Source organism: Hordeum vulgare, chromosome 3H (genome assembly GCF_904849725.1).
Source record: "Hordeum vulgare subsp. vulgare chromosome 3H, MorexV3_pseudomolecules_assembly, whole genome shotgun sequence".
NCBI lineage: Eukaryota > Viridiplantae > Streptophyta > Magnoliopsida > Poales > Poaceae > Hordeum > Hordeum vulgare.
The window spans coordinates 66,598,416-66,609,236 of record NC_058520.1 but is presented as its reverse complement, the minus strand read 5'-3'; the positions used below and the strand labels follow the sequence as shown (position 1 = coordinate 66,609,236).

Here is a 10,821-nt window from a genome sequence, read left to right as displayed (position 1 = left end):
TATAATTTTTGACGGTTTCACGCTGTTATCTTGTCTTCTTTGGTTGTTTTATGTACCTTTTATATCTTTTTTGGGACTAACTTATTAATTCAGTGCCAAGTGCCAAGTGCCAGTTCCTGTATTTTCGTGTTTTTGACTCTTTTCAGATCTGATTTTGGAACGGAGTCCTAACGGAAGAAAGACCCCGAAATGATTTTTCCCGAACGAAAGAAGACCAGGGAGCCTTTGGGCCAAGCCAGGTGGGCTCCAGGGAGCCCACAAGCTCCCACCACGCCACCAGGGGGGAGGCGGCGGTGGGCAAGCTTGTGGCCACCCTGTCCGCCCCCTGACCTAGGTCTTTGGCCTATAAATTCCCAAATATTCTGCAAAAAATCAGGGGAGCCCCGAAAATACTTTTCCGCCGCCGCAAGCTTCCGTTTACGTGAGATCTCATCTGGAGACCCTTCCCGGCGCCCTGCCGGAGGGGACTTTGGAGTTGGAGGGCTTCTTCTTCATCATCATCGCCCCTCCAATGACTCGTGAGTAGTTCACTTCAGACCTACGGGTCCGTAGTTAGTAGCTAGATGGCTTCTTCTCTCTCTTGGATCTTCAATACAAAGTTCTCCATGATTTTCATGGAGATCTATCCGATGTAATCTTCTTTGGCGGTGTGTTTGTCGAGATCCAATGAATTGTGGATTTGTGATGAGATTATCTATGATATATATTTGAATATTTTATGATTTCTTATATGCATGATTTGATATTCTTGTAAGTCTCTCCGAGTCTTGGGTTTTGTTTGGCCAACTAGATCTATGATTCTTGCAATGGGAGAAGTGCTTGGTTTTGGGTTCTACCATGTGGTGACCTTTCCCAGTGACAGTAGGGGCAGCAAGGCACACATCAAGTAGTTGCCATCAAGGGTAAAAAGATGGGGTTTTCATCATTGGTTTGAGATTATCCCTCTACATCATGCCATCTTGCTTAAGGCATTACTCTGTTCTTATGGACTTAATACACTAGATGAATGCTGGACAGCGGTCGACGTGTGGAGTAATAGTAGTAGATGCAGAAAGTATCGGTCTACTTGTTTCGGACGCGATGCCTATAGAAATAATCATTGCATAGATATCGTCACGACTTTGCGCGGTTCTATCAATTGCTTGACAGTAATTTGTTCACCCACCGTCTACTTGCTTTCATGAGAGAAGCCACTAGTAAACACTACGGCCCCCGGGTCTATTCACATCCATCGTTTACACCTCCGCTTTTACTTTGCTTTGTTACTTTGTTGCTTTCAGTTCTCACTTGGCAAACAATCTATAAGGGATTGACAACCCCTTCATAGCATTGGGTGCAAGATTTTGTGTTTGTGCAGGATCTTGAGATACTCTTCCGCCGGATTGATACCTTGGTTCTCAAACTGAGGGAAATACTTACCGTCGTTGTGCTACATCACCCTTTCCGCTTCGAGGGAACACCAACGCAAGGCTCCAAGGCCACGGGGGAAATCCTTTGCATACTTGCCTAGGAAGTCCCTTAAGGCGTAGCCACAGCTGAAGGATTCCTGGTGTCGTCAACACAACTATTTCTGGCGCCGTTGCAAGGGATACACAACAAACATCATTCCCCATGCGTCATTACCCTAACGTCACAGTGACCTCCTGCCGACGCAATAACTAATTTTTGAATTTCAAAAATGCTTAAAACTTATAAAATTCATAGTAAATAATCTATAGATCAGATTAAGAAAAGTTATATATGGAAAATGGTCAGAAAAATACAAGGAATCTATTTATGCCATGCATGTTTGAACAAGTTAATTTCACCAAGTAGGTAAAATGCTGATTAGGATAATTTGATAAATAATGGTGGAGTTGGAATTTAATATATAATTGAATTCCACTTCACTTAATGTGACTATCTATTGCATTAGGTCAATTCAATGCTTTAACTTGCCAAATCATACATCATGTTTGTTGCATTGCATTGAATGTGCTCCTCTCTTGTTTTGTCGGTTTTATTCCTCCTCGGTAGACGATGTTTATGACGTTGTGATCATTGACACCAATGAAGACTCATTGCTATCTTCGGACGTGCCAGGCAAGAAACCCCTTTGAGCATACTGATATAAACCCACTCTCTCGCTCCTGCTCTCTTTTACTGCATTAGGACAACAACTATTCAATTACTACATGTTTCAGTAGTTGAACCCATTCCTTTGCATGACCTATTTTTGCCACAATAAATAATTGAAACCACTTAGCATGAGTAACAACGGCTTGAGACTTGTTGTGCTTACTCATCCATGCTTGCTTACAGTGCCTGCTATGCTTAGAGTTGTGTCGGGTCTGATCCATCTGGATGATGAATCAGAATGGTTGTGCTCATGTCCTACTGTGTAACAGTTAAGTGTGTGAACACGATTTGGTAAAGGTAGCGATGAGAGCCCATGTAGGAGTACATGGCGGGTTATCACATTGGGGCCGCCCTTAAGAACCAAGTTCTGTGTATGTTATCCAAGACAAGATACTACCACGCATTGGGATGCTTAATTGACCCTCTCGGCTTATTAATCGCCTAGATCTCTTTCTAGAAGTTGCAACTAGTTTCTAGTGTTTGTAGGAAAAGTGTTGGCGGCCGCGTTTAGCTCTACTCGACGGGGTAGGCTTCAGTGCGGTAGATACATAGTGGCACGACATACCAAGTAGCACCCAGATGGTGGGCTTGTGGAACCTTGCGCACATCATTTTGAGGTTGTTAAGGAAACTTCGGCCGGACTTCCTTGCGGGTTGAGTCTCAAATATGCGATAAACCTGGACTAGGGTCTTGTGTGGTTAACGGTCGTTGCCGACGCCCACGCCAGTGCTTCCGCTTGAAGGTTGCTGAGATGCATGACGTGCATATGGTGATAAGTGGTGAGAAAGTGTGCGAAGAAGTATACCCCTGCAGGGTGAATTAATTTGTTCGAATAGCTGCGTCCTCGGATATGGACTACTTGGAAACATTATGTGGTACATAGACAACTTGAAATAGATACTCTAAAATCTGCAAGATAAGTGTGAGTGCTATGGATGGCCTTCTCGTAGGGAGACGAGAGTGGATCCATAGTAGGGTATTGTTTTGGTGAATATGTGAACTCGTGTGCGCTACCCCACCTCAAAGAAAGTGTTCATGGTCATACTTCAGGTTAGCCAAGAGTCAAAGCTGGCTTGCTGCAACTAAACTCCACAATCCCTTCATTGATACTGATGTATATGTAGATAGTTCTGATGTAAGTCTTGCTGAGTACCTTTGTACTCACGGTTGCTTATTTGTGTTTTTGCAGAGGAGACATTAGTCTCACTATTGGTTTTACACGATGTGTTTAATGTTGACCACAATAGCTTGGGAATCCCAGAGAGAGGTCTGGCTCCTTTTGGTAGGGTCGTTGTAGATTTTCAGGCTCCTCCAACCACTTTTAGTAGATGTTTGTACCCAGACATGTTATGCTTCCGCTTGATGCTTATATGACTTGAGTGTTGGGTCATGTGACCCATGTTTGTAATATCATACTATGTTGACACTTATGAGTCTTTAATAAATGTTTGAGTCATAGAGTTATGTTGTGATGCCATGTTGTATCTACACATATCATGCATATTGTGTGTATGTTTTGAAATGCATTGTATATGTGGGATTCGACACCTAGTTGTATGCCTTTAGTAACCTTCTTTATGGGGAAATGCCTCTTTGTGTTTCCACCGAGCCTTGATAGCTTGCTACTGCTCTGGACACATTGATTGACCGACATGTATCCTTCTTTGCTGCTGTGTATGTCCCTTCGGGGAAATGTTACGCGGTGTAATGGAGTCTATGTAGCTTGCTAGGACTCGTCTACACACGTTGATGATCGACACCTGCATTGCTGGGTTATGTATGCCCGTTCCTGTACAGTTGTGCCATTTGGGGTCTATAACTAGTCATGTCGACCCGGGTTCTCTGACATATGATTGCTAACGACACATTCATATACGCGGGCCAAAAAGGCGTAAACGGTCTCGATCAAGGTAAGATGGCAGCTGTAGAGTTTACTGTGCGTGAGGCCACAAAGTGATGTGATGTGATGTGTTACACGCTAAATTCGTACGGCTTAGAATTGGGATCCCGACAGCAAGCATGTTTTTTTTGCTAAGTTCCGCATTCAGTTTTAACTTGTGTGTTCTATACAGATAGAAGGAAGAGTAGAAAGGGTGATACTATGCAGCACAAACACTATGTATTTACGTACTCCCCGATCCCTCCGATCCATAGTATCTTTGAGCTACACGTAATATGTATAGGAGGGAGTATTTTAATCATCATGATTGAATGACATAATGAATGTATATTTCTTAGAAAAGCTAAACAATTTTGAAGATTTATTAACTGGTCCCTCCTAAAAATAGAACAATTGCACACTTGAAATGTGCGCCTGCTATATTTGTGAGCCGGAAAAATGTGTTTTTGCAGTAGCAATATATCTGTTTTACCTAACATTAGTCAAAGAAAAAGAAGAAGCCTTTTTTTGCCAATAAAAAAAGGCTTAATAATCCCCTGCCCCTACTGTTACTCTACCTAATCCCACACGGTTTTTACGAGGAAAACGACCCCGTTTTCAAACAAAGAAGTTTCTAATCCTGCACGCGCCAACGGCCTACCCGTCCACCCTCCCACCCTGGCCGTCCGATCCCGCACGGGCGGCCGCGATGCGACCCGCCTATAATTACCGAGCTGCCCCCGCTTGACCCCCGCTTGACCTGTTCGTCCCTGACCGCTGACCTACATAAGGCAAAGCACCGACGGAGCAGACAAAAATGGAGGAGAGAGGATAAAATTTCTCCGCCAGGAACGCGACGACGACGACGACGACGAGAGGAGGACCAAGCTTATAGCTTCAAGCTTGTCTTCACGCCCCGCGCCCTGCCCCTTCCCGGTACGTGCGTCCCTTCCTTGCTCCGGGATCGGGGGGCGGCGCCGTTCTCGTCCGGATTCGCCGGCTCGATTGGAATCGGCTGCGGGCTGCTCCTGTCGGCGTGCTCGTGCCGGGCGTCGGATTCTCGTGGCCACGTACGTAGCTGGGCTGGGTTGATATAGATGGCGATGCTCCTTATTCGAGCTAATGCCCGTTGGATTTGGTTTCCCTGTAGCCGCTGTTCTCCACATGCATAGTATTTTTCTTTTCTTTTGTAACGGCTCCGGTGATTTGATGGCCGTTGACGATTAGGAGGAGCGTTCTTTTGCTTCCTTCCGTTGAACTGGTAGTATCTCGTGGTGCCGTTTGAACTAGTATTTGGGGCCTGGCCTGCCAGAATTGGTCTTTGTTTCTGGTGCTGGTAGGTGTATTAGTCACATTGGGTCCGCTATAATCCAATGCATACCACTTGAAAAATAATTGGTTTTACCTTTGGAATTTTGATTAGCCTGTTTCTCATGATTGGTCTGTGGTCAAGTTCTAGGATTGCATGCAAATTATTGATGAAACATTCTATAATGCCAATTTTTTTGGAAAAAAAGAATTGAAATCTTGGATGGTAAACGAGGCTCTGGTGCTTTGTGATCTTCCATAAATTCAGATGTAACCCTGTGGAATGATATGTGATGTCTTACCTCATACGAAGACCACCTTGCTCCTATCGTCGGGATTGGGGGTGGTTCTGTTTGCCTCAGGGTTTGCCAATTTGCATTCTCGGTTTGCTGGTTCGATTGAATCGTTGTGTTCATGCCGAATATTGGATTCGCTTAGCCACATCATTGGATTGAGGTCGATGCTCCTTTTATTAGTAATGACCGTTGGATTTGGTTTCCCTGTTGCTGCTGCTCTGCATGCGTATCGGACGGCCGGGTGATTTGGGGGAATGGTGAGAGTTGATGATTAGGCGGGGCATTATTGCAGCATTTTTTGTTTGTTTCCCTCCGTTTTCATTGTCGTGTTCATATTAGCGAAGCGTTTGAAATAGTATCTTGGTCTCATGGTCTGCCATAGTTGATCTTTGTTTCTGGGATTGGTAGATGTTGCATTGGGTCCACTAATCCTATCGTTCCTAAGTTCCTACTTGTTGCATGCCACTGGGAAAAAGTATTGTCTTCTGGCTTCTGAATGTGGATTGATCTTTTACTTTTCCTTGCATAATTGGTTTGTGGTCAAGCTGTAGGATTCCAGAAAACTGTTGATGAAAAGGTTGATTCTATAAGCCAAAATTTGCAACATTAAGTTGGAATTGGGGTTGGTAAATGAGGCTTACTTTACACACTAAATATGATCATTTGTAATCTTCCATAAAGTCAGGCTCTGATCTTCCCTTCAAGTGCAATTGTGTCTAATGATACATGATGCCTTACCTTTATACGAAGGCTTTCATAATTTAGTGACACATATTTGCAGTGAACTGACGTTTCCAATTAACTATCCTTTCCTTCAGGTACACTAAAAGTCATCTGAGGGTGGTGTAAGGGGGTAACACATTGGTTCAGAGTGTGAGAAAGATACAACATTCTGTCGGAAATTGCTGCATACCAAGGAAAATGTCAAGCTAAGGTGCTGGGTTGGTTTCCAGTTTACAGCTGTCCCTCCTGTTGAATCGGAGCGTGAAGGTGCAGCAGATTAGCATCCTTTACTGATGGATCACCCTGGAAATGTCACTCGCCATGATCACACAATCGACATACCAAGGAATGATCTGACATCGCCGTCAACATCCCGTCCGGACAATCATAATCACTTGGATGAGTTGAACCGCAACAGAGGTCCTTCAAACGAAGTTCCTCCTGTCCCAGAAAGTTCTGGCACAACCGGCATCCCTGACTTTCGAAGCGCATCTTTCGTGAGAAGGGATCAAGTCAATCGTCAGCAGAATCCTCTGAATTCTGGCTTATGGATCTCAATCGAACTTATTGTAAATGTTAGTCAGATTATAGCAGCTGTTACTGTCCTGTCGGTATCAAGGAATGAGCATCCACGCGCTCCACTATTTGAGTGGGTTGTTGGCTATATAATAGGCTGTGTTGCTACTATTCCACATCTTTATTGGCGCTATCTCCATCGCAATTGCCAGAACATTGAGCAAGAACCATCAGCCCAGGGTTCGTCTCAAAGGAACATATCCGAGTCTGATTCTTTTGCAGCAATTTCATCTGCTCATGCATCAGAAGCCGTTAACGAAGATAACAGTACTGGAGTCCCAAGAAACAATTTCCCGATTGCAAGTCCAAGGTAAGAAAAAAAGTAGAACATTCTCTTTAACTGAACCACCTCCACGAGCAGTTTAGCTATAACGGTTTGGCAGCTTCTGCATAACTAATAATGAGAGTAAACACTAGGTCTTTCGGAGTTGCCCAATACAACCTCATACATTAGATCATTTTACCTGCCCCCTTGATGAGATGCAACGTTTTGAATTCTTCCTGATGTTTAAAGTTAACGAGTTTTGTTTTACTTGTAGGGTCTACGCATTGGTTGCCTGCTTGAAGTTGGCTTTGGATTGTTTCTTCGCCGTGTGGTTTGTTGTAGGGAATGTGTGGATATTCGGCGGCCGCTCTTCTGTCCATGACGCTCCTAACTTGTACAGGTGTGTGTTGCTAGGTGTTGTGCGTGGCATGTTCCTTCCCACCTGGGATATTACTTTGCTTATTTGTTCGTAACCATTTTTCAGGCTGTGCATAGTGTTCCTTGCGTTCGGCTTCATCGGCTACGCACTGCCTTTCATCCTGTGCACGATGATATGCTGCTGCCTGCCCTGCATAATCTCCATGGTAGGCTTCCACGAGGATCTGGATCTGAACAAAGGCGCCACCGCAGAAGTAATCAACACGCTGGTGGCGTACAAGTACAAGTCGATGAGGATCCGCGATGGCGGAGATGTGGGGGAAGACAATGGGGGCGTTCTGGCATCTGGAACCGACAAGGAGCGGACTATCTCCGCGGAAGACGCCGTGAGTTTCCACCTGTTTTCAGTTTACGTGCATCAAGTGTGGGATGATCTTGTGCCCACCATGTTCACACATTGGTGCCACATTGCACGGTTAGTTGACACCTGCGAACCTCTGGGCTGTTTCAGGTTTGCTGCATCTGTTTATCAAGGTTCTCGAACAATGAAGATCTGCGTGAGCTTCCCTGCGGGCACGTCTTCCACATGGAGTGCATCGACAAATGGCTCAAGATCAACGCGCTGTGCCCTCTCTGCAAGTCCGAGCTGGGTGGCTCAACGGCGGCATCTCCCGACGCTGGCCCCGAGGTCCAGCACCAACAGAATGAAAACAGGGAAGGAGGCGACGTCGAGTCACAGCGGTAGCTGTTCTTCTGCTTCGTCCCATGAGCATGGGCATGAGGATGAGGATGAAACACGCCCTTTCGCGTGGGGCACACCGATCAACCCCTGAATTTACGTGACAAGCTATAAGTAGGACGCAAGTCCATTTTTCCCATTCTGGCGGAATTGTCTCGTATATATTGTAAATACTCACACCTGCTTAGCTAGTGATCATACTCGTACTTATCAAATGTGGCATTCACAAGAAACACTGGTTGGGAGCATTGGAATTGTCTCCATTTCATGCAGAAATTGAACTGTTTCATGTGAAATTCCAAAGCAGAAAAGCTCATGACCCTGTAACTAATTAATGCTGCACTTGAGTCCATTCAAGGGTCTTAGAGCAACTCCAATGGGGCGACCCATTTCGTCCGACGCCGTCCGTTTGGGTCGGCGCGGACAAAAATAATGACCCAATGCGTCGATCCATTGTCAAAACGCGTCCGCTTCGCGTCTGCGTCGACCCATTTCCGGTCCAAATTTAGGATTGAAATGCGTCGGCGCGCTTCGGTGTCCGCCCCAACCACCGCGGTCAATATAATTTATGACGGTCGCCATCCTCGGGCCCATGCGTCAGCAACTGCGTCCGGCCTTTTTTAATCCGAGCGTGCGGTGGGGTTCGACCATATGCTTCTAGAACCCTCCCCTCTCCCCATCTCGCCAACCCTTTGTTTCCTGGTCGACGACCCAGCAGCCATGAACAACGGCGGCAACCTCGTCGTCTATGCTCGCGCGATGCTGCCAGAGGAGGTCGCCTACCTGCAGGCTAAGAGGGCGATGCACCAGACGCACGAGCGCGCCCATGCTACGCCCGACTTCTTTCAGAACACCCTCGTCGTCCACCCCCGCGCGCTTCTTCCAGAGGAGGCCGCCTACCTTGAAGCTAAGATGTCGATGCACCGGGCGCACGAGCGCCCGTGCTGCGCCACCGTCGACACCAGCACTACCCGCGCCGATACAGCCCACCCCCGCTCCGGCACAGCCCGACCTCGCCGCCGCCGCCGAGGACGCCTAGTTTTTTTTTCTTTTTTCATTAATAATGTAACGCGTGGACTCTCGTCGGCCTTCGTGGCCGGCTTTTTTTTAATGTTTAAATTATGCATGTTTGGTGCACGCCGGCAAAAATGGGTCGAGCCAGCGTTGGGCGCATGTGCCGACCCAAACGTTGAAGCGGACGTTCGTGTCCGCCTGGCCGACCCAAACGGACAAAAAGCGGACAAAGTCACCGTCCGTTTGGGTCGGCCCGTTGGAATTGCCCTTACTTTTCTTTTTATCAGGAAAATACTTTGTATTCCTTCTGTAAACTAATATAAGAGCGTTTAGATCACTAATAGTGATATAAAGGCTCTTATATTATTTTACCGAGGGATTATTACTCAAATATAAGGGCTACATTCCTCGTTACAGCGTTTTACGACCACATCTGGTCCAGACCCTAACCAAACGATAGTGCGTTTCTGACACCTCCGTGCGGGTTACTCCCTCGTATTTTGGGTCAATTGTGGACCATATATAAAACTAAAAAAGTCTAAATTTACATTATAAGAAGAGCTTTCCCAAAGTATAATTTTTGTGACATATAATTCACGTTTCATTAGCTAATTTTATGGTCAAACTTTAACCCAAAATAAGAGGGATACCGAAGTTCGCCAACAAATGTCTTACATGATTTTGAGTTCGACCCACACGAGTAATACGAGTATTTCGTTCCTCCAGCTTCACTTTGATTTCATCCAACATGAAAGTTTATCTTGATCTATCAGTGTAGCTAGCCTTTAGAAGATTAAATGCCTCCAAATAATCTGTCTCCACCAGAATTGGGAAATCACTCCAATGAAGGGCTAGGGATAAACCCTCATCCAGTGAAGCTTGATAGATCCCTCTGGATCTGTCGGGTTGAAGATATACGGTAGTAGAGAGTAGGAGATCGAGTATACCTTCTCCTTTGCTCGAGGATCCCAAGCCCGACGCCATGGTTGGGGTGACGACGGTGAGCGTGTGTGTGTGTGAGCGGTGGTGGCGGCGGTGCTTCTCGTCGGCCTGCGCTAACCCTAGATCGATAGGGATTGTTGGTGGGGGCCGCGGCGCACGGTGAACCTCGTACCGTGTGCGTCTGACACCCCACCTCTTTATATAGCGCGGCGACAGGGGCCCACCAACCATAGTTTGGTTGGGCGCCCCAGATCAGGGCGCGAGTCAAGGGTTCGGTGGGCCGCTGGGCCCACACGGGAAGAGATCAATCTAAGATCCCCCCCCCTTGATCTCAACTTTACTTTTAACTTTATATTTTACTAGTTTCATCACCCATTAGTACATAGAGCATGTTTCATTGTCACAACTCAATTCCCGATAGAATCAGACAGCTACAACATACCTCTCTATTTTGAAACGAATTATGTTCCTTTTGGGCCTCTCATGATCCAGGAATCGTAGGCTTTCCCTTAAACCCATGCCGGCTAAGTGTTCCTTGAACACATTGGGTGGTAAGCCTTTAGTTAGCGGATCGGCAAGCATA

The 10,821-nt window shown here is 46.1% G+C and overlaps 1 protein-coding gene across 1 annotated transcript; it reads left to right on the top strand.

Moving 5' to 3' along the window:
* The first annotated feature begins 4,750 nt into the window (after positions 1-4,750).
* On the top strand, positions 4,751-8,578 carry LOC123442991 (E3 ubiquitin-protein ligase At1g63170-like). Its single transcript, XM_045119196.1, has 5 exons — positions 4,751-4,933; positions 6,420-7,210; positions 7,440-7,565; positions 7,650-7,929; positions 8,055-8,578. The coding sequence occupies exons 2-5, from the start codon at positions 6,618-6,620 to the stop codon at positions 8,286-8,288; spliced, it is 1,233 nt and encodes a 410-aa protein (XP_044975131.1). The 5' UTR covers positions 4,751-4,933; positions 6,420-6,617; the 3' UTR covers positions 8,289-8,578.
* The last annotated feature ends 2,243 nt before the right edge of the window (positions 8,579-10,821 follow it).